Source organism: Glycine soja, chromosome 11, assembly GCF_004193775.1.
Source record: "Glycine soja cultivar W05 chromosome 11, ASM419377v2, whole genome shotgun sequence".
In the NCBI taxonomy this organism is placed as follows: domain Eukaryota; kingdom Viridiplantae; phylum Streptophyta; class Magnoliopsida; order Fabales; family Fabaceae; genus Glycine; species Glycine soja.
Window position 1 is genome coordinate 52,632,439 of NC_041012.1, and position 24,214 is coordinate 52,656,652.

At 31.2% G+C, this 24,214-nt stretch overlaps 2 protein-coding genes across 2 annotated transcripts; one reads left to right on the forward strand and one right to left on the reverse strand.

Moving 5' to 3' along the window:
- Positions 1 to 382: 382 nt before the first annotated feature.
- On the forward strand, positions 383 to 5,197 carry LOC114375605 (boron transporter 4-like). The gene is made up of 14 exons (XM_028333434.1): positions 383 to 460; positions 1,070 to 1,175; positions 1,269 to 1,351; positions 1,963 to 2,155; positions 2,235 to 2,373; positions 2,486 to 2,651; positions 2,743 to 2,909; positions 2,996 to 3,169; positions 3,266 to 3,361; positions 3,446 to 3,562; positions 3,653 to 3,975; positions 4,092 to 4,371; positions 4,478 to 4,603; positions 4,854 to 5,197. The coding sequence occupies exons 2-14, from the start codon at positions 1,072 to 1,074 to the stop codon at positions 4,893 to 4,895; spliced, it is 2,010 nt and encodes a 669-aa protein (XP_028189235.1). The 5' UTR covers positions 383 to 460; positions 1,070 to 1,071; the 3' UTR covers positions 4,896 to 5,197.
- Positions 5,198 to 8,250: 3,053 nt separating this feature from the next.
- Positions 8,251 to 17,244, reverse strand: LOC114375512 (RNA cytidine acetyltransferase 1-like). The gene is made up of 25 exons (XM_028333308.1): positions 17,140 to 17,244; positions 16,816 to 16,907; positions 16,556 to 16,727; positions 16,345 to 16,467; positions 15,982 to 16,155; positions 15,204 to 15,311; positions 14,967 to 15,100; positions 14,776 to 14,869; positions 13,976 to 14,059; positions 13,724 to 13,860; positions 13,420 to 13,517; positions 13,088 to 13,214; positions 12,913 to 13,003; positions 12,723 to 12,822; positions 12,391 to 12,443; positions 11,367 to 11,543; positions 11,235 to 11,272; positions 10,857 to 10,950; positions 10,529 to 10,708; positions 10,332 to 10,440; positions 10,168 to 10,237; positions 9,858 to 10,011; positions 9,229 to 9,357; positions 8,808 to 8,933; positions 8,251 to 8,653 (listed from the first exon to the last, which is right to left on the reverse strand). The coding sequence occupies exons 1-25, from the start codon at positions 17,242 to 17,244 to the stop codon at positions 8,297 to 8,299; spliced, it is 3,126 nt and encodes a 1,041-aa protein (XP_028189109.1). The 3' UTR covers positions 8,251 to 8,296.
- Between the last annotated feature and the right edge of the window lie 6,970 nt (positions 17,245 to 24,214).

Consider the following 24,214-nt stretch of genomic DNA (forward strand, 5'->3'; position numbering starts at 1 on the left):
TAACAAATGTTCACGCCAATGCATGAAGCATTAATGAATACATTTATTAATTTAATTTTTGATTTATAAATACTCCTTAAGAGGGAGACACAGTCAGATATTATCTCTGAACAAGAATTAAAACCTTGGTCCAGTACTTGCTAGTCTCTTCTCCTGGACCTAACATCTAGTAGTAGTAGTTTTGTATGATGGCAAAAATGACCTTCACCTTCCCATGATTTTCAAAATAAAATTTTAAATTTTTTGACTCTGATATCATTTCATAATTTCTCAGTGGGGACCAGTTAGGATTCTCTCTCGTGGGGGTCTTTGAACGACGTGGACTTTGTTGGACTCTCATAGTCTCAAATCAATACTCTTCATAATTAAGTACCAAGAAAGAACCACCAAAGCCATAGCCAAAGCCAAAACCAATTCAAATACTCATTTTGCTTTCCTCGTAGCCACATCAACATCTCCGGTTATCATCTTTCTTCTTCTTTTTCATTATAATCAATTCTGCATTAAGTTTCAAACATACATCATAATATGTGCATTTTTTTAAATCTGCATGACATGATATGATACCCTTTTGTTGTTCAAACGTTTGAGGCCTGTTCATTCATTGCATGTACGTGTAAACGTGATGAGACGTTTGGTTTCTTTTGCGTCGCAAGAATTCTGATTTCTTGTTTCATTCTTTTCTTCTTGTTTTCTTTATAAGTATCGTTTCATGTTTGTGTGTTATTTCTCTTTCAGTTATGTTTTTTTTTGTTCAACAAACAGAATATTTGAGTAACCAACAACAAACTTGAAATTGAACGTGTGAGCTGTGAAGTCATACGTTTCCGTCTTTTTCTCTTCCTTCTCATTTCTTTTGACTGTTCCAAATTGGTTGGTGAAAAGAAATAAAAACCAAAACCAATAGAAAGAATCAAAGAAACATGAGAGCATGTATGTATATATATATATAATATGTTCGTGTTTATTAGGTTCCTGATGGTATGGTTTTGACTTTCTCATTATCTATGTTTTTGGCTATTTGGATATGAAGAACTTTTTAATGACTCATTAGAGTGTGTGGATGCAGAAATGGAAAGCTTAAAAAAACCTTTCAAGGGTGTTATAAACGATCTTCGAGGAAGAGCTGGGTACTATAAAGATGATTGGACTTCCGGTTTCTATTCAGGAACTGGGTAAGTTTCTTATCAGATTATTAAGGAAAGTTTTTTTTTTTTTTTTTGTTGAAAATTAGTACTCTCTAATGAAGACTCATTTTTTATTGATAGGATATTGGCCCCAACTACCTATATTTTCTTTGCTTCTTCTCTTCCTGTAATTGCCTTTGGCGAGCAGCTAAGTAGAGACACAGGTTTTTTTTTTTTTTTTATCTTCTTCTCTATCCTCATCTTGCCAGTCATATATACCATATATATGTATATAAAAAGATGTTTTCCAACGTAACACACTTCTTTTATAGAAGGAGTAACTTGTTAAAGTACTTCTTTTAGGAGTTGTTCATCTACATCAACTTGCTTTTCAGAAGAAATATTTTAGTAAGCTGCACGTTAAGTTAAGTGTACTTTAAAATGAAATTATAATTTGTGAAAAATGCTTCTTTTAAAAAAAATCAGTGAGTGTATATTATTACACCTCATAAAGATTTTTTGAAGTACACTTACTTTTTGTTTTGGGGTGTTTAGTAAGGTAAAATCTTACGTATTTCTTAAGAAAGTTGAAATTACAGCTTCCTAAAATACTTTTTCTAAAATACAAGTGTGAGTGGATGTTATATATTCAGCACAAGCTTTTTGCACTTGTGGCATATTCCCTACAGAAATGTGAGCATTAGAAGAATTAATTTGAACTTAAAAATGTAAGAATGAAAGATTAGAGATTAGAGATTAGTTCCTCTCTCTCACTTGATGCTCTCTTTGTGAAAAATTTGGCAATGGGATTAACCAATATGTTGTTTGTATACAGATGGAAGTTTGAGCACGGTAGAAACACTGGCTTCTACAGCTATTTGCGGAATCATACACTCAATTTTGGGTGGCCAGCCACTCCTAATAGTGGGAGTTGCTGAACCCACTATCATTATGTACACCTACCTGTACAACTTTGCCAAAAATAGGGATTCCTTGGGACAAGAACTCTTTTTAGCTTGGGCCGGATGGTAAGAAAAACATTCTCTACGTAGCCCAAGTTTGTTGTGTTGTGAAACCAATGTCTAATTGATATTATTAACATCCCAGGGTTTGTGTATGGACTGCTCTCTTGCTGTTTCTTCTAGCAATATTCAATGCTGGCAAAATCATCAATAGATTTACAAGGATTGCGGGTGAGATTTTCGGCATGTTGATCACAGTCTTGTTCATTCAAGAGGCTATCAAGGTCAGTTTGTGGTATAGTAGTATTAGTTTAGGTATCAACTATCAAATGAAACATGATTTGGCCTAACACATGAAAAAAAGAGAGACTTTGATACAAGCTTTTGTAAGTTTAGGGAATGGTGGGTGAGTTTAGTGTTCCTGAAGAAGGAGACCCAACATTGGAAAAGTACAAATTTCATTGGCTGTATGCAAATGGATTGCTGGGTATTATATTCACCTTTGGCCTTCTCTACACTTCTTTAAAAAGCAGAAGAGCAAGGTCATGGTTATATGGGACAGGTTTGTCAAGTGAACTTCAAGTGATTTGATTTGAGCCATTATTAGCATGGTTGGAGTGGGGAATCTGACATTGTTTGTTTATATTGAACAGGGTGGTTCAGAAGTTTCATTGCAGATTATGGAGTGCCTTTCATGGTGGTGGTGTGGACAGCTCTGTCATTCACAGTACCAAGTAAAGTGCCTTCTGGAGTTCCAAGAAGGCTCACTTCTCCTCTTGCTTGGGAATCCACATCTTTACATCATTGGACAGTAATCAAAGTAATCCATAATATTGCATATAGTCACACCACTTCTTACTTTAGTAGTTTTGGACATAACTTATATTTATATAACCTTTGCTGCAGAATATGGGGGAGGTTTCTCCGGCATATGTTTTTGCTGCTTTTATTCCCGCTTTAATGATAGCAGGGCTTTACTTCTTTGACCATAGTGTTGCTTCCCAGATGGCACAACAGAAGGAATTCAATCTCAGGAAACCCTCTGCTTACCACTATGATATATTGTTGCTAGCATTAACGGTACATCTCTCTATCTCTTGTACTGAGTTGTTTAATTGTCATTTAAATTAATGATCCGATTGGAATTTATGATTTGCTTTTGACAAAAAATTTCAGACATTGCTTTGTGGATTAATTGGCTTACCCCCTTCAAATGGAGTTCTGCCTCAATCCCCTATGCACAGCAAGAGCCTGGCTGTTCTCAAGAAACAGGTGGATAAATGAGTATTGGTATTTGTTAGTAAGCAACTATCATGATTGAATTGGATATTTGATATGGTGATTTTTTGATGACAGTTGATCCGAAGAAAGATGGTTAAAAGTGCCAAGGAAAGCATAAGGCAGAAAGCTAGCAAGTCTGAAATCTATGGGAAGATGCAAGCAGTGTTCATGGAAATGGATAACTGTCCAGATGTAAGTACAACCCTATAATCCTGTTGCCCCTGCCACCAATTAAGCCAATTGACACATATCTAAGTTTCTTTTGGTTATGATTGTTTTCAGAATCATTCAGTGGTCAAAGAACTAGAGGATTTGAAAGATGTTGTTCTAAACGGTGAAGACAAAGGACTCAACAATAAGAGTACCTTTGATCCTGAGAAAAACATTGATGCATATTTGCCTGTCAGAGTAAAAGAGCAGAGAGTGAGCAATCTATTACAATCACTCCTAGTAGGAGCATCAGTCTTTGCTATGCCTGCCATAAAAAAGATACCAACTTCAGTTCTGTGGGGATATTTTGCTTACATGGCCATTGATAGTCTTCCAGGAAATCAATTCTGGGAAAGGATCCTATTTCTTTTTGTAACACCTAATAGGTGGTACAAGTAGGTGAAAGTTACTATTGTTTCATCATTTTCACAAAAAGCATGAAACTTACAACGTCTGTGGCTTCATTCAATGAATTCTCTTTCTAACGCCTACCAATATATATTTTTGGCAGGTTGCTGGAGGGGGATCATGCTTCCTTTATTGAGTCGGTACCTTACAAATACATAGTCTTCTTCACACTCTTCCAATGTATATATTTCTTGGTTTGTTTTGGAGTGACATGGATTCCCATAGCTGGAATACTGTTCCCCTTGCCTTTCTTTTTGCTGATCACATTGAGGCAGCATATACTCCCCAAGCTGTTCAAGCCTCACCATCTTAGGGAACTAGATGCGGCTGAATATGAAGAAATAGTTGGTGCTCCAGCATTAAGTTTCAATAAATCTTTCAGGGTATGATGCCATGCTTAATTTTATCATCACTATTTCATCTTGATTCTCTATTACACTCCAATTAGTCCAATATGGGATATGAAAGATCTTTTTTACTTTTTAACAGGAAGTGGAATCACCCCGAGTTGGATCAAAGGAAATAGGCAATGCTGAAATATTAGATGAGTTAACTACTAATAGAGGGGAGTTGAAGGTCAGAACTGTCAGCTTTGGGGAAGAAAGAAATGACCAGGTAATAACAATTTTAGAGGAGTGTTATAACACACTCTCTCCGCGGTACTATTCGTTAAAATTACGAGGAAGTACATTAAATAAAATATAAAATATAAGACCTACCAAATTTTGTAATTTTAAACCAACATGAAAGTGTGTTTTTAATATTTCTCTTTCACCGTTATTGATTTGAATTAGCTTAGCATTTTTTGTTCATTCCCTCACATAAGTGTATTGTGTTTGTTTGTTTGAATGATGAGGGTTTACAGGTTTACCCTGATGAAAATGGATCGCCACTCACAGATTTTTAGAGAAGGTGATGAATCCGATGCTATATGGTAAATGTTCCAATCCCAGAAGAAGGGATATGACATTCATACGTCTACTCTAGAAGAAAGATGATATCAATATATAGATAAAGATCAAGTTTTAAAATCTAGAAAATTTCAAGCTGCAGCAAGTAAAGAGGCTTAACGTGTCATGGTTTATGGAGTTTATAAGTAAAACTAGTAAAGTGACCCGTGTTTCACGGGTCTCAACTTAGTATATATGTTTAAAAATATGATTAAAATAGATTTACATATATTAATGACTATCCTGTAAATAAAAGTAATTAAATATTTTAGAAAATAATTTTATAAATAACTGTTTGATATGGTATAAAGTATATAGGAAAACAAAATTTTCTATTTTAATAAAAAGTAAATATTTTATTAATTATATATCTTCTACTAACTTTTTTAGTAATATAAAAGTCACTTTAGTCTATGCATATATAAAGAGATCAAGAATAAAATACAAAGCAGAACATATAGTCCACCATATGTTACCAATTATTAGGAGTGGAAATAGATGGCCTACAGAGTGATTGGGCCAATCAACACCAATAATGCATAATTTTCTGCATAAGCTTTGAAGAAATAGTATTTACATCAAATAGACCATAATCTTCCAATCATGCTAATCAACACCAATGCTAAAAACAACACCAAAATTGCCTCATGTCAGTGTAACTTCTCGGGAGATGAATCATTTGCTGCTAATTAGCCGCCATGAATACATATTAAAAACATGTCACCGCTTAGCGTGAAATCAAAATAATAAAAAGCATACAACAAAAGGGTAGAGAAAATAAGGTAAAAAAAGAAGAAAGAGGAAAAAATGACTTATCTCATCTTGCTGGTCGGTGGTAGCTATGCAATCCGTAAAAGTCTAGTCAAGGTGACATTTCTTGAAACAACGTTAATTTCTTTTCTTTTATTTTTCAAAACGCAACCTTCATAAGGCATAAGATAGATTAGAAAGAGGACGATTGAGAGATTTCATATCATAAAGAAGAAGTAAATAAAAAATGAGATGAGAGGGAGAAAAAGGGAGTATATCAAAGATGGGTGTTGTCACTGTAACTCTGTAAGGATTCAAACTTCCGACAGAAAATAGAAGCAGTTTTTGGTGAGAGTAAAACAATGAGAAAGTTTGAAATCCCAAAACAAAAAGATGAAGAGAGGCTTCAAAGTTTTTAAATAAGAAAAAAGAGGGAGGGACGTGGCAAAAAAATTGGTTACGTGGACATGTAAATAGATTTACTAAAACTATTGATTAGCAAATTATTTTTTTAAGAGAGATTACCGAATTACTTATTAACAAGAATTATCTACTTTAGCATTTAAATTTTCATCCTTTTCCTCTATTGTATCTAGAGCGAGAAATGGATTTGAGTTCATACTTCACCAGTAAGTTGCACGATATACGAACTTTGATCTTTTGAGTTTAAATTGTGAATTTTTAACCTGTTCTGCTTAACTTGTGGATTAAATGGGTTTTATCTGTGGATCTTATGGACTTTTTATATTTTAATATGTAAAATATAATATTAATAAATAAGGATGTAAATAAAGTAAAATAAAAAAATATAAAAATTTAAATACTTTTTATATGATTCAATGGTTGATGAATAATAATATAATATTTTAATTTAATATAAAATTATAAATTAAGTAAATATGATGTAAAAAATACTCTTTAGATAGCTTAAGATACAAATTATGTTATCATTTTGGACACATAATTTTGTTATTAGACAATTCATAGTTAAAATTTTAAAATTATTTAAAATGGATCAAATTTTATATTTTAAATTTATTTATTTTTATTTTTTTGTCAAATACGTATCAGCCTGCTAGGTCTACATACTATGCGGGGCAGGTGTGGGTTAAACAAGAAAATAAATCCATTAAGAATGTAGACTTCTTGAGATAAACTTTAAAGTTAGACATTTTAAGACAAACTTATCCGGATGTCCAACTCTATTTATATCTATATCACTTTGTAATATTATAATATCAAAATTAATGCACAAAAAGTAGCAACACTAACAAACATAAATTTTTTGATATTGTACATTTTTATAGCTATATTAAGAGTTGTACCAAACACAATTTTTTAATTGATGAGATAATATGAGCTTATTTACATCAACAATACATGTCTATTAAGCTTTTATTTTACATTCAAACTCGGAAATTCCATTTCACAATGTTTGCCCTGCCAATAGAGGATATGCACATTTTGTTTTCTTCTTTTTAGGGATAGGATTGGCTCATGTTATTAACTAAAGAAAGTGTTAGCAATCTAAAAGTCTGCTGTTGATGTTTGTCGAATTTTTTTGTGCATCATAGCGCCTGCATTAACGTGCAGTGACTAGTAATTTATCGATCTTCTCCGAATTCATTATTGTTAGCAAGAATGGCACCCAAGGATCAAGGGATAAGAGTACAATTTTTCGAAGTGAAGAACGTTGCCTTCATGCAAAAATTCTATAAATACTTTTTTCACAATAATTTTTTTTTCTTTATCTATTTTCTTAGTATCACTCGCCACGTGAAATAAAAAAGCAACAAAATAAAGTCAAACAAGAAAGAATGGAGAAGACCATAAAAGAGGCATTGAGGGGTGAAAATGTTTAAAGTAAAAAGGGGATGCAAATAGCAACCTCTAGGAAGAATGTTATGGTTGCCTTTGATTGTACAGAAAGGGATTTTTCAGATATACCTCTGCCCTGTTGATATTGTGCACTCCTACTTTGGAGAATTGCTCAGCATAATAGGCTGTTTGGTAGGGGCAAAAGAGGGTGACAAATGAGTGAAATCAGCAATAAAATTCCTTGGAAATCATATTTTTACTCTCTATTTTAATTCAAAACATTCATATCTTTGCTTTCCACTTTATCAAATATACACTGAGTGCTGTAGGACTTCACTATGCCTTGAAATATGGGTGATGAAAGAATACAAATTACAGTCATCTTGAACGAAATATGGGTGATTGAAATATGGGACTCCACTATTTATTGTCCTATCTGCTGATCACAAACCTGCTCCTAGTCGATACTTCGTTCCAGTATGTTATACAAAAAGTGGTGATATTGTTGGAACACATGGCTGTGCTATGTTGGCAAAATGGAACGACAACGGACTCTTGCAAGAGAATCAATCCTATATGACAGTCGACACAAAAGAACCAGAAACACAAAAGTTTATATTTAGTCAACACAAAAGAACCAGAAACCTACATGCATCAATATAATTGTTTTTATTATGTTTTGCTAAATTTGTAATTTTGACATGTCAAACATATTGATTGCTAAATATGACCAAGACCAATATATAAAAATTAATATTTAAAATAGAATAGAATTTAGTGAAAACATTCATCAATCTTGTATGGTTCTTCTCCTTTTGCTTAGCTTATGGTTGTATGAGCAATTCCACCAAAAAAAATGGTTGTGTGACCAAAAAAATCTTGTCCGTTTTTTATCATTCTTTCGACTTCTCTTCATCATCTCAGGCTTACTACTGGATTTTACACTGATAAGACCACCAATGGGTATTTTTCCTCTGTTGTTTTGTAAAACTGTCTCCAAGTCAGATTCTCCTTCCACAATCGCATATCGCTGGAGCAATTCAGGAGTAACGGGTGCTTCTGCTTTTAACTTCATGCCATCCTCAACTTGTTTAGCAGCATTATTGAGGTCATCATCCACAGACACACTATGAGGTTCCATGACGATCTAGGGACAAAATAAGATTAGTATAGTATAAAAAAGGGAGCCACAAATTAGTAGAACTTATGACCCTACCTACAGTGGGTTTATAATTAGGTGACATTGTAAAATTGTTTTACACTATTAGTGCATACTTTATTTTCTCTTATTAAAAACTTACTTCTTTCATTCGGGGCAAGGTAGATTCAATCTCCTTGGATGCAAGGCCATTTAGATAATTGTAGAACAACTTCATTATCCTCCTAAATTCAGACAATAGCTGTTGCCTTTCCAACTTCATTTGTCCCTGTTAAATGAAGCAACACATAATAAGAGAATGTAATTCCAACAGCTTTCCAGAAGATGCTAATGGGCAATAAATTTTAGAGTGACTCATGGATTTGACAGAGAATGTGTCTATCATGGTAAATTGACCAATGCATGATAAGTTGATCACAAACTTCAAAAGAGTAATGAAGATAATGTAAATTTTTTGTAGAGATTCAGCATCTGGTTGTCCTTTTTATAGGCATTATTAGGTTCTACCAAGTCATTTGAGCGTAATATTTCAACTAAACAAATTAGTAGGTTGGTAAACAGACCTCAATGTACAAAATGTTGTGATTTTGCAGGCCAATGCAGAGTAACACAGAAGCTTGAACATATGACAATTTAACGGGAAGCTTTTCTTCAAAGTAGAGACGTGCAAGGATGGGAACTAAATCCAAAATCTGTCAAAAAAAACAAAACAAAAGGTTAAGATCACACTTAAAGGCACTCCAAATTAGTATGATTTCCATGTGTTATATAGCCGCCATAAGCTGTAATACCATCCACCATATTGTTAGAGTGGAAATTTTTTTATTGCCACCATGAAATGCCATCCACCGTTATTAACATTGTTGCACAAACTTTAGATATTTACTTCAGTAAGTAAACAACCATGCCAAATTAAATGACAATGATTTCTGGTATAAGTGTTTTAATTTCCACAATATTGAATATTCACTTTTATGTTGGCCAGCAAAGAAAAAATTAGGGTGATTGCCATGGCGGGAGAGGGAATCAAGATGGAATTCCAATATACTAGTAATAATTTACAAGGGAATTGAAGCAGTTTTTACTGAGGGAGTGAGAACAACAATTTTCAATTACCGAAAAAGTATCGTACTGGTTATCATCAAGAAACAGTAACGAAAATATGACCAGTACCCAGCATTTGAGATCTCACCAGGTGAAGGTTAAAGTCAGCAAAATTGGAAACATAAGCCTTTAGTCGCTTCATATCATGTGGTGATAAATATTCCCTGACTGACCCCATAAATTTATGAGAAGCAGTCTTTGAAGGATCTTGCTCTTCAAAATTGATTTTTGGATCCAGGATGCTGGAAAAATCATCAATTAATGAGAACTTTTAAAAATGGAGAGATAATTGAGGGGGATAGATACTGCATAGTTCAAGGAACCCCAAAACATTCATGCATGTCAACAACTGAGAATTGATGATGCCTAGTAAACTGTTAAGTTCTTTTTATACTAACCTCATAGCAAGCTTGAATTCCATGCCACGAAAATTGGAAGCTAGAAGTCTAAAAAATCTTTGCCTAAAATCTACCAATAGTGAACATTTTGAATAACCAACAATTAACAAAATGAATCATAAATATTGAACAGAGATCATAACAGCATAGGAAGATGAACCCACCTTGGTAAAATGGGCTGACAAAGCCCCACTGATTTGATCCATCAACTTTAATTTCATCATTGTTTAGGGGTTTCAGGACCATAATAGAATGCTCACCAGTCACAGTATTCTGTCAAGTTGAGGAAACAATATATGGTGATTGATTTTTAAAAAAGAAATTCAGTATCGTTGTCCACTGTTAAGAAAAAAAGCTTAACTGGAATCTGGCTAATGTAGAAAGGAGCAAATTTGAGCTTCCTCCAAAAGCGAAAAAGGTCCAAGGTTAGCCCAAAGGAGACGCCAATGTAATGGAGCTTCTCTGGGCGCCTTTCACGCAGATGTACTAGCAAATGAGGAAGTTCTTTTCTTGGTTTTATATTTTCTTCAAGTAGTGAAACCTAAATTCACAGTAGAGTCAGAAAAAAGGTAAAGCAGTTATTGGATAGAAAGACTCCTATGTAGCTCTAATGCCATTATGATATACATAACTTTCTGGGACAGAAGAATCTAAACTTATAAAAAAAATGAATTTTAGGGTAAACATACTTTTTCTGCAGCTTCAGTAACCCTAATTTGCGAAGTCTGCACTTCATCATCAACGTCAATCCCAGAGATAGGAGTAAGTTGACCTTCGTAGTAGCTGTGGAAAAAATGTAAATAGCTAATTGATTATGTTTTGCTTAGATTTTGACATTCAAGACTAAATGATCTCCAAGTTACAGCATCTTTTAAAGCAAAGTATTAAAGAACTGGATTCATAGATGAGCCAACTGCTTCATTAGAGCACTAATTGGCTACACACAAATGCCAGAGGTATTTTCTACCACACCTTGAACCAAGGACCCCAAACCAAAGCAATATTAAATTTAAACGAAAGTTAAAATGAACACCACTCCAATCAAAGTAAGAAGGCCATCCACTCACCGTATTAAAAGCTCAACTGCTTGCGAACCATATCCATGCTGAAATCAGGGAAAGATTAAGAAAAGAGAAGAGGTGTTGGAACTTTTGAAGAATATGGTAAACCAAAACCATAAGCCAGAAAATAGAAGTTACCTTCATGTCATCAGGGTGTGTAGCAATGCGAACAATGCGAGCGCCCGAAAGTGAAGGAAAAACTGTGTCTTGGTATTGCTCACAGAATTTCCATGGTATTTGATCTCCAGAAGGTATATGACCATTGCTCAAACTTTGTTTTACTGACTGACGAGATATTTGCCCTTCAAGGCTAACCTGTAAATGTGGGATGTCACAACAAAAAGAGCAACCATAATAAACAGAAATTGGGACAAGCATAACCATAAATAACAAGAAATTACAAACTTCAAGCAAACACCAAAGAAAGAAAAACAAAATACGGAAGTTGCAAGCCGGGTAAAGGAAATCATGGAACCACCATAAAATTTAAGTAATTCAGTTAGTTCTCAATTTCAAGTTTTGTTCTGCATGATAAAGTACAATGACATAAACGGAAACTTAGAACTCAACCATGTACAGCAGCTTCACATATCTATCCAAAAAATTAATAAGCACCATTAATCCACGATTTTTTTATAAAAAGGGAATTGCAAACTTCAAGCATTTTAAATCAGCAAAAGAAATTATCCTAGTCTGTAGATAGTTTCAGTATCAAAATATGTTTCTTACAGATTCCTTGATATACCATATGGTTGTTGCTTTGTAGAAGGCCACAACACAATCTGGACCATTTAATTCTAGATCTCTTGATGGTTTGACTCGTAGTTTTCTATGGTCATATTAGGTCTTGTTGGTTTCAAGAATGTTTTTAGTTTCCAATTCCTGTTTTCACTAAATAATTACAAAACATGTCACCTTGTTTTCAAACATGAAAACACTGTTTTCACCCTTTCCTATACGAACATTGAAAAATATGTAATAAAATTAAAAAAAGATGGAACTCTAGTATTATTAATGAAAATTACATAAAATGTTTTCTTAATCCTTGAACCAAAACATTTAAGTTCTGTTAGAGCAGTGTAGGCAAGCCACGTAAAAAAAGCCAACAAGACAGTGGATAAATGCAGCAAAAAATAGGATTATTTATGCCAAAGATGTGTACCTGGATCACACACAAAATATCAGGAAGTTGATTCTTTGATTCATCAACAGGTCCTGTCATACAAATACCATCATATGCCTCATTCAAGTCATGTCGTTTAAAATAGAGGAACTATGATTTTAAATTGCAGTCCGCAACCGCAATTGCGGTCGTAATATCAAGATATTTTGATACTCTGCAATCATATCACGACCGCAATTGTGGTCGCATCAACCACATTTTCCCGCAATTGCCTTTGATGTAAAGGTTTTCTGACTCGCTACAACACAATCACAACCACAATTTGAAATCATGAGGAACCAAAGCAGAACTAGAAAGAGAACCAAGTATACCAAGTAGCACAAATAAGTGGTGTGCTGGAGCATCTGCCATCAGTTGTATATCATTTGGAGAATTCTTGTAATCTGATGCAACATATAAGGCCATCATTCGCTGCAAGAATGTCAACATTTTAGCACCATATCTAAACGTGAAAATATTAATCATAACCCACCCAACATCATCTGATAAATCTGGTTTTACCTGCAAAAATAATTCACTATCTCTGTGATAGGAAAAGAGAGTATCCCTATTAACATAGTATAGATCACACTCACTACATGGAGGGAGGAACCTGATTTCAGGACAAAAGAAACGTACATGGAGATTTAAAAACGGTCATGTCTTCCAACTAAACATGAGATAAGCTAGAAATAACCTGCTGCTAAGATTAGGGATGGCATTTGAAACATCTAAGCAAAGTAATTTGTTAAGCCAGCTTTCAATGGGATCCCCAGAAGCATATCTGATGGATTCACTCAGTTCTATTTTCTTAAACAGATAACCTGAGAGATAAAAAAAATTAGCAATAAGTCACACACACACACCCTTAAAAAAATTATTACAATCATCAATTAATGGATCATTTGAAACCAAAAATATCTTAATTTCATAATCCATTTAGAATGTATGTCCATTCTAAAGAGTAGATGGCATGCACATTGTTTATTTAAACTTTGGTTTGAGGTTAAAAAGCCAGAAGCAAAATACCTGAATCAGTGCCCTCTGTGCTCTTGGAAAATGTATTGCTTTGCGCTTCCAATTGATGCAAAAGTTTTAGTGTTAAAGAGTGTCCAGTACCTTCGTAACTTTTGAGTTAAAAGAAAACAATTCTTTCAGTAATCAATGAAGTCACATCACAAGTTAACTCTTTTAAATGGGGAGACATATCAAACTTGGTTAAAGAGAGAAGGAAATGGCTAATAATTCAAAAGGATTAATAGTTCCTCTTAAAGTAGTTTTCGACATGAAATAAGGAAGGTTTCACCAAAAGCAAAACACTAGTCATACATACCCATTAACAGTAGAAGAGAGGAAGACCAGATATGGTCCAAGTAAAGACTTCACCATCGACAGTGGAATAGCAGCAGCTTCATCAACAACCAACAGTTCAGCTAGTGAAAGCTTTTCATGCTCGTGTGGCAGTATATACTGAAGATGAAAAACAAGTCCAGAATTTCATCTACTTGTAATCTCAAAGCAATGGTATTTTTCCTTAACATCAAGACAATTTTTTAAGTTAAATATATTAATGCAAAAGCCCTACCTGAATTGTTTGTATGTGGTGCTCGTGCTTGTAAATATTGATCCTTACCGTATTCTTCCCACTTTTCACCACATTAATATGCTCCTATTCAATGGAAACCATAGTAATCTTAAGCAAACTTCATTCAACTTTCTATACACAAAAAGATCAAAAGATAAAGGAGGCTGGATTGATACAAAATTAGGAGGAAGAGAAAATGAAGGAAAGTGCTGAGAAAAGTTCAGAGAGAATTCATAGTCTCTCAGGGAAACTGAATCTGATATTTTCATTACTTGCTCTATTGGAGTATACCTTTACTCATACTTTCTTTCCTGTTTTCAGTTAGGATTCTGTGTAGTTAGTTACACTTTGTTAGATTTCAGCTATCACTGTACAGCTATAAATAGCTAATCACTTTCTTTTGTAATTATCTTTTCTGTAATTCTGTTTCAATCAATGAAAAACTTTGTTTTCTCTGTTCATCAATTCTAATATCCTCAGTTACGGAAAAAAGACATTTATAGTAAGGTGTATAATTCAATAACAAAATTCAGTTGTAAAACACGCTGTGACAGTTACAGTTCCAATTACAATTCAGGTTTCACATAAACCAGCTTAAGATACACTGACACAGTAAGCTAGCATACTCCAACAAAAACCTACTCAAAATAATCAGAAATGTTTTTTTTTTTTTCCTTTCAAAAGCCTAAACAAACAAATTAAAAATATTCAAAAGTGGTTTATATGAAACAAATGATCTCTAAATGTATCTTATTTAAGCAATAATTGTTATAGATGTCAATCAGGGAGAGAACCTGTACCTTGTAGTCAAGTGCCTCAAAACCTTTGAGTATAAATTCAAACAAGGTTTTCAAATTATCAGGGCTGGGTGCAGTTACAAAGATATTTGAATACCTACACAGATAGTTTCCCAATAAGATCCTAAAAAAATTGTCTTCTCTATCACAAATGAACATATCTAAGATATCTTTATGTCTGAAAAGCATAGTACCCGACAGCGATAGCACCAGCAATAGATAAACCAAGGGCAGCTGATTTCCCACAGCCACGACCAGCCAACAAGGCAACGGTACCACGAAGTGTTTTGCTCAAAATTGCATCCAGAAATGTAACAACAGCATGACCCTATTGACACAAACCATATAAAACCACTCACATTCACCACTCAGAAAAACCAATTTGGTTAGCTGCAGTGGACAATGAAGAGTTGCGAGCAAAATAGTCCTACCTGGTCCAATGTGCAACACTTCCTAATCAATCCAACAAGGTAATTTTCACTCAGTTGTTCTTTAAGCTTCTTCAGGCCCTGTTTTGCTTTTGAGAGTCCCTCAGCGTCCTGTACCACAAACTCAAAGGCAGTAATTACAGAGAACTCCACCAAAATAAAAATATACAAGCATCTTGCTTGGATGTCAAGAAACGAATGGAAAAAGAAATTCCTACTATATTACTTTTCTGCTTTTGACAATATAACTAAAAAAATTGCAAGCTATGCACTAGACAGTTGTAGGTTATAGAATAGAGTGAGATTGTGAAACTAGTAATTATTCAAATACTAAGACAACGGATACGATACTTAAAAAAAATCATATTATGTGTCGAATTACAACAAGACAAAATAGAAATAATACCTCTAAAAATTATTATGAAATGTTTTCCAATAATAAGATAGTATTGTATCTCTCTACTCTTTCAGGCATCTTAACAGTTATAACCTTTGTGTTCATCAAATACTTTTGAATTGCCACCAAGATTTTGAAATATTCATCATATACTCAAAGCACAACAAATAAGTAGGGACACCATCCTTCTAGATTCTAGCGGGAGGGAAAAGACATATTTTTAGCATTATCTCAAAACATCAACGTAGACACATTGTTAGTACTTAGTACATTTGTTTTAGGCAGTGTCTGGAAAGCAACAATCTTGTAGCTTTGGAAAAAGTGTCAGGTAAAAATCATCTGAAACCCCCATAGGAAAAAAAAGCAAGAAATAAATGAGGGTACCTCATTTACAAGAACTGGCGTAATTGATCTTATGTGAGATGAAATTGGTAATATGTTCATCTCATCATCCATGACCAAACATGCCTTGCACGAAGCAATTGATAATAGGAAGCGTTCATTAAAGCGCCCAGCTGCCTCAGAGTGTGATTCGGTTCGAAATCTTTTATGGACATCCTGCAATCAGTGAACCACGTGACAGTTGAAATGAATGAAAACAAAAAGAAGATCCTGAGGTCAAAATTGTAGTCATAGGTGCTCAAAGATCAACAGAAGCTGAGACTATAATTATAGTTAATAAGAAATGTTTTCATAATTAAATTTCTTTTGAGAAAGAGGTCTAAATTAACAGTGTACTGTTCATACCATGACCATGGTGTACAGACTGGTCAGGGAAGATAGAGAACCAAGCAGCAGAACAATCAACCCTCCTCCCTCCACTGTCTCTATGGTTCTTGCTAGGAGATTAGGTGTCAATGTCTCAAAATCCTAATAAAAGAAGAGAGAATGGCAAAACTGGTTTATCTTGGGAAAAAAGGAAAGAAAAAAACAAGTAGAAAAGGATAAAGATATATACCTGAAGTATACACATTCCAAAAGTATTACCAAGAATTTTTTCCGAATCCTTATATAAACAGTAAGTTATATCTTTAGTTTCCATAAACAAAGAAAATGCATCAACTTTTTCGTGATCCAAAAGACCCCTCAGCCTCAATTTTTGAATCTGCCTATGACGCTTTTCCTTTTTACTGCATTCAAAATCATCTTAATCAATCCCACGCATCCCTCAAACAAACCAGTACATCACAGTTTAATAATTAACAATAGATACCGAACCTGCTTAGTTGAAGCTTGTGGTTGTAACACCATAACATAGTTGGCTTGGATTTCATCTGTGCCTTGCTAAGCATGTAATGAAGATTTACAATCTGCACATAGTAGGACTCAAATGAAGTTTTCAAAATGTTTTATGTAATTGAATGATGAGATGGAACGTACAGAATTATCAAATTATAACATATGGCAAACGATGGAATTAATATAATCCATCACGTTCCATTCCATCTAATACTATTACACTATATATACTACAAAGAAAGAATATATTGAATGCAAAAATAAATGCCTAGTAGAACAATGCGATCGAGCTGAGTTAATTACCTGATCAAGAGACTTGTCGCCAATGATGACAAACATGGACCTATGCCTTGTTTTGACGCCATTCTCTATGAGAGTTCTGATTCGCTCGTCTATCCTCTTCCTCATTTAATTGAATCGATCTGCAACAAATAAAATTTAAGCTATCTCCGATATGGAACAACATCATCGTACTCGTACATAATAACAACAACAATTGAACTAGGAGACAGAGACGAGACCTGGACTAAATCGACGTACGTGGACGGCAGCAGATTGTAGGAAAGCTGCGGTTTCCACTTTCCAGTGGTGGACTGGAGTCTGTCTCGAGGGTTTACGTGCAAACTAGACCTGGTAACGTGCCATGCACGGAGATATCTCTCTTTATTTTACGGATCAAAAATATAAATATATATCTCTTTCTTTATAATTATAATTTTTATTTTTATTTTGTAACTTTTTAAATTATAGTGAATATTTGTCAAAAAATTTATTGCTATTTTAAATATTTCTATGTCGCTTCAATTATTTACTATAATATTATTTTGCTGTTATTAAAATATAATTAATTTTATTTTTAATAATATAAATTAATTAATGTTAATTTCTGAAATTTTAATTTTCACTCATTATACGATAAAATTGATACATTTTGATTTAAATAATATTTTTAAATATTTTCTCAACAATTTTAAAAAAACCTTGTACCTATAGAGGACATTTGATATATAGGAGATAAGTTTTTAGTTTCATGTGAATTCTTAATTTTTCATGTTTAATATCTATTTTAAAAAATAATATTTCCCAAAATAAATCTCTACGGGGGTTAATGATTTTTTTAGTAATGTTTCCACAAATATTTTTTTAATTGAGAGGTGAAAATCTAACTTTTTTAAGTTGATTTTTTTTATAATAAAAATATTACATTATTCTTATTAAATTTTTAATATGGTAAATAATTAAAATAATTAGTAAAAATATTAAGTAATTCTTTAATTATAAAAACTTATATAAATATTTTTAATAATTTTTTCTACTATCAATTAATGTCTCATTAAGAACATATTCAAGGCTCATTGTTTAATGAGTTATTTATTTTTAGACATCATTGCTTAATTTTATTTATCATTAAAAATAATCTAGTATTGAGTTGTTTAAAATTAAAATTTTGTTACTTATGAGTAGAAAGAAAATAATTTAATAAAATCTAAAAGATTTGAGTATAATCGTCTGATACGTGCAACATTATACTACCGACTAAAAAGTTACATAAAATTTATCATAAAAAAATAATTCATTAAAATTTGTATATTTTTTAATAACATTAAACTTTTTATAAATTACTAACAATCTTAATTAAATATTAACAGATTTTATTGTACTCCTTAAAAAATCTTAATAATCTTGATTATATATCATAAAACTTATTTTTATTATTTAAAAATCTTAATCAAATACATTCTTCTAAAATTATATACACTCTCCTAAATTATGTAATAAATAATTTATATTCTGATATAATATTATTTTTAGTTATTAATAATTTTTTTAAAAATATATTAAAATTTAAGATATAAATAAATATATTAAAAATGATACAATGAAATACATAAGATGTTAAAAAAATCCAATTTTTTTTTTTCTAAAAACAATCTTGTTGAAATGAATCTCTCGTTAAAGAATGACGGCTAAAGATGTTTTCGTTCAAATAGTTATTCTAATTTATATATAAATTTAGAGGGATTATCTATTATTTATTATCTTCTATTATCTAAAGAATATGATTCGGTGACAAATCCACACGGTGGTTAATTTAAATTAATCCTACGGTTTATAATATTTTAATAAATATAGTAACTTTAATATATTTTATGGCTATCAATTAATTAATTATAATCAACCAATTAGAGTATTTGATTGATTTTTTAACTGTTTATAAAAATTATTAACAAAATAATATTTCCTATAAATGTTTCACGTAATAAAATCTATATTTTTTTCTACTTATGATGTACATTTTTATCATTAATGTAGGTTAAAAAATACTACATATTATTTTTACAATAAAATGCATAAAAAAAATACATGATAATAAAATTTATAAATAAGTTTAACTCATAATTATATTATACATTTTTTTCTATTTTCCAATAAATGTATTTTTTAACGAGTCAGAAATAAATTATTTTTATGAAAATAATAAATAGTGACAAATTAATATATACTTTATTGCATGAAAAAATTATAAAAATATATTACTGTAAATAATTTTGATAAATAATTAATTTGAAAAGTCAAATCAATCAAATGATCTAATTTATTAATTAAAGATAACTAATTAGTTATCTATTATCTAATATTTATTAAAATATCTTTTATCTATTATCATTTATTTTTTATTTGTTATCTATCTATTATGGGATAAATAAAATGGGTTTTTGGTTTCTATATTTTTTTGTCAAACTTAATTCTGGTCCGTGTATTTTCTAATTAATAAATTTATTTCTCTAACTTAAAAAATACGTGAATTTTTCTGAATGTTAATAATTTTAAATATGAGAAAGAACTAAATTCATATCTTTTAAAAATTAAAAGATTAAATCCATCAAATTTAAAAGTAGAAAAACCAAAATCAAGTTTAATCGAAAGTAACTGAAAACACTTTTATCTCTTGTAAAAGATTAAAAAAAAATCCTCATACAAATGCATGAGTGTTGCACCTAATATTTTGTTAGTGTATTGAAACTTAGTAACACATGTCCTCTATTAATTAGCACACACGCATATAACACATTTCTTCAAATATGATATGCACTTTACACGGCTTAATCCGTGCATAAGTTTAAAGATAATTCTCCATTAAGAGGCTCAAGTGAAATCATGATTACTTAATTTATTTATTTTCTTTGAGAGGAGATGGTGGATGTGCAAGTGCAACCATGAGGAGGATTCTGAAACATTACATGCATATGTGTGCCTATCTTGGCAACGTACTCATTCGCAAAATTAGGCGTTAGCTGGTCAATCCGCTGGTTTATTCCCCCTTTCATAGGCTAGAAAACTAGAAATGTGTTAGAGCAGAGCAGTGGCAGTTCTATATTGGTCCCTATATTAAGAACTAGGTTCTTTAAAGAACTTTCACTGGAATACAAGATAAGATCTTCACGATGGAAGAACTCTTAAATTCTAACTTTTTTAATAAAAAAATCAATAATGCTTAAGAAAAAGTGAAGGGAATATTTGAAAAAAAAATGAAATAGAATCCATAAAGACTGTTTTTAGAACCCAGAGTAAAATTTATCATGAAAATAAAAAATAAGAGAAATCTTGATACATATGTAACATTACAAAACCCACGAAAAAATAGATTTTTTTACCCAAATAAACAAAAATAAAACTAATTTTTCCAACTAGCATATTCACCAAAGATTTACACAAATAACAACTGCTATTATTTATGGTGAGAATTGGGTTCTGACACACCTAAATTCTCACCTTATTTTCCCATTTTACTTTTTTCACACCCTTTTAAAATTCGGTTCTCTCAAATCTAAATTCTAAGAGTTTTTATTTTATTTTTCGTTTTTAATTACTTTTATTGTAAATTTTGTTATTTTAAAATAATGCAGATAGAAAAATAATAATTAGCAACATATTTCTATGTTGCTAATTATTATAATGATTAAATAATTATTACAATGATTAGACATTAACATATAATATAACTAAATTGTAAGAATAATTATCGATAACTTTTAATATTTTTTTATGAATGGTACATTGTAATTTACTTAAATAATAATTAATTTGATGAATATTTTTAAACTTGAATTTTTTATCTATTCGTGCATTAATATGTTTTTATATTAATTGTGTTTTTCAGAATTTGTTTACTAATAAAAGACAAATAACTTCATTAAATAACAAACACAAGCACATTGGCATTAAACAACATGCATAACATTACAACAACTATAAATTTAATTTATTATGAAAATTGAAAATTCAATAAATAAAATATCTCCACCTATTACATTTTATTAGGATAAATTTTATTTTTTCCAAATTTTAAACTACTTTTTAAACAATATTATTATACATATTCATAATTAAATAAAAATAATAATTTTTTAAATATTTTCTTTCAGAAAAAACCTTTAAAATTCGGGTTTGAAACACCCAAATTTTAAGAGGGTATGTATAAAGTAAAATGGCAAAATAAGGTGAGAGTTCGGGTGTTAGGATCAAATTCTCACCAGGACAGATGCAGGTCAAGGGGAATGTAATAATTGCCCTCACATGATTTTTTTTACTTGTTATATTTGATAATAAAAAAAATCTCATTAAAAAATAGATGTTGAAGCTAAAAATAATTTCTTTTAAATGAATGTAAGAAGAGAATATATTATTACTAATCTTACCGCTTTTATATTTTTTGTTGTTATCTTTTTGCTCCTCGATCTAATACTAAACACATGTAATAAATGAGTGATATTAACACACACTCTGCCTAATTATAATGTGTAAAAACTCAAACAATTTAATTTTTTATCATGAGATTATATATTTAATAAAATTTTATATTTTTTCTTTTGAAAAATAGTATACTTCATAATATTATTTTTTTGTCCCACTCAATAAATTTTGTGGAAGATTCGTTCTTGATTCTCACATGAATGGTAAAAATTGCTATAGTTGTGTAAATCTTTGACGAACAGTTGGGGAAGTTAATTTTTATTTTTGTCTAATTGAGTAAAAAAAAATCACCTTAAAATCATAAAATAGGATATGCTTTTAAAAAACAATATTAGCTTCACTGCTGCAAGAGAATCACTTTCGATCCAAACAAAATCAAAACCCTTTATCCCAGGGAATTTGCATATGCCCAAAGTTTGGCCATAAGAAGTAAGAACGGTGCAGTGCAATAGCCGATGTTTTAGGAAGACCCAGTCATCCAGTTTCCAGCACATGCACCTATTATTATAAAATAAAAATTTATGGCTCCCGTTTTATTTATTTATTTACTTTGTTCGGAAGTTAGAGAGATATAATTATAGAAGTTGTGAATTTAAAAATCACATATAATAATTTAGTAAGTAATTTTAAATATGTACGTAATTGTATTAAACCTACCACTGTATAAGAGAAATGTGGTGTTTTTTATTTTTTTGAAAACAACAAATATTTCTAATTTCTATGGATAAAAGAGACCGGACTTTAAAGTTTAAATAAATTAAAAAAAGGGACCGAAGAAATTTGGGTACATCCTCTGGGGACATCTCTACTCACCATTTGACATTGTCGGCTAAAGAATCTGCCGTCAGTTCAGCTTGATTTACCTTTTTTTGTTTTTTTGGACTGTACACTAAGAATTTTTGTTTATTGTGCGTAAAATACGGCAGTAAGAGGTTATAACTAATAACTTATAAGGCTTCAGTTCAATTATTAAGGCTAGCAAATTGGTGCAAATTTTCTTTTTCATACACGAAAATTCTATAGAATTTGGTATAACTAAATGTAAACGAAAATTCTAGCATCTGAAGTTGCAACTAAGTTCCATTAATTAGTCAATAATTGCAGTCCAAATCCGATAGATGCGATCGACAGAATGCACTAAACTACATAAACCACATGCAACCATGTTAATTAATTGCTGCCTAATACTTGTACATAAAAGCAATTATTCTCGAGCCTGCCCCTAAATCAGTGTCATTATCTTGATACCCAATTTACTCATTGTATAAAATTTTAGAATCATTAATGCCGACCGCTAAAGAAGAAACAAAAAGGAAAATAAAATAAAGAATGGCCAGAAATATGTTGGCAAGGTGAAGGGCACATTGAAATTAAAAATAAGTTGCACTCACATGGGTTTGATCTGATGGATCCCCTTTTTGATTTTTCATTCACTTCTAAATTATCCCCACGAGGGCATCCATTAGACCATGTAGATTTGGTATACAACATTCACCGATTTCAAATAATTGAGGGGTGTTCTTGTCTTTATATATGATCCACATATCTTGGACCCAACCCAACCCACCTTCTCAGAAGAGAAGATCCACACAAAACATTATCAAATTCAAAGCCATGTGTTTATCTGTCAACCAGGTTAAAATGGTCATTTATCTGTCATCATTTGTTTTCTCACATTTATTCAAGCTGTTCATGCATGAACTATGATATGGCGGTGAAACAAATTAAACTCACTCAGAGATCACTTAATTAAATCAACAAAATAAAATGTTGTCCCATGTATACAATTAACTCAGAAAGACGATAAACAACCCGTCTCCCATAAAATGTTTAACGTATCCATATACATAATTATACATAAATTAAATTTAGGTTAATTTTTAATTTCTTCACCGGATACTATTTTTCATTTCTAATCTCTACGTAGAAAAGCCATATTTTCATTTGAAGCTAATTTCCATACACTATTAACGTAAGGGTTTTCATATCGTCAATCAATTAAAAATTACTTTATATATAACTTTTAAAATAATTATTACAAAAATCAATAATTTTATTATATATATATATATATATATATATATATAATTTATAGTGAAAAAAACCCTTACACTGTTTATACATTTAATTTATTTCCTTCGATCTCTACGTAAAGAAACATTTACAAATGAATTCTTATCGTTTGTCAAAGTGATAACAACATTAGATTTATTCTCGTACTTAGTACTATTTTTATTTTAGATCGAGTTTCCAGGAAAAGAAAACCAAACTACACTTAATGTCTATACAAAATGAACTCTACAATTTTACCTTTACATTTCACATCAAGACATTTTTGGTATATTAAAAAATCTAACACCATTATAATTTTAATAAATAATAAAATCTAATTCATAAACAATATTTTATAAAGAGACTAAAGTATAAACTTTTTTTATATACAATTAAAAATAAAAATAGTATTTCATATAAGAATTCAATTTATTGTTTCACCATAAATTTAAATAAAATTGAATTATGATAATTTAGGTCTTGTTTCAATAATATTTTTATAAGTATTAATAGGAGATGAAAATAAATAAATAAAAACTAAATGAATTGAATTCTTCTTATAAGTTAAAAT

Excerpts from the sequence above, each read along its gene's own strand:
- LOC114375512 (XM_028333308.1), bottom strand. The coding sequence starts at position 17,244 with ATGAGGAAGAGGATAGACGAGCGAATCAGAACTCTCATAGAGAATGGC. Across the intron at positions 12,444-12,722 it reads CCACTTATTTGTGCTACTTG|GACCTGTTGATGAATCAAAG; the intron begins GTATACTTGGTT and ends TTTGTATGACAG. Across the intron at positions 8,654-8,807 it reads CCTTGCCCCGAATGAAAGAA|ATCGTCATGGAACCTCATAG; the intron begins GTAAGTTTTTAA and ends TTTTGTCCCTAG.
- LOC114375605 (XM_028333434.1), top strand. The coding sequence starts at position 1,072 with ATGGAAAGCTTAAAAAAACCTTTCAAGGGTGTTATAAACGATCTTCGA. Across the intron at positions 1,176-1,268 it reads GGTTTCTATTCAGGAACTGG|GATATTGGCCCCAACTACCT; the intron begins GTAAGTTTCTTA and ends TTTTATTGATAG. Across the intron at positions 3,976-4,091 it reads ACACCTAATAGGTGGTACAA|GTTGCTGGAGGGGGATCATG; the intron begins GTAGGTGAAAGT and ends TATTTTTGGCAG.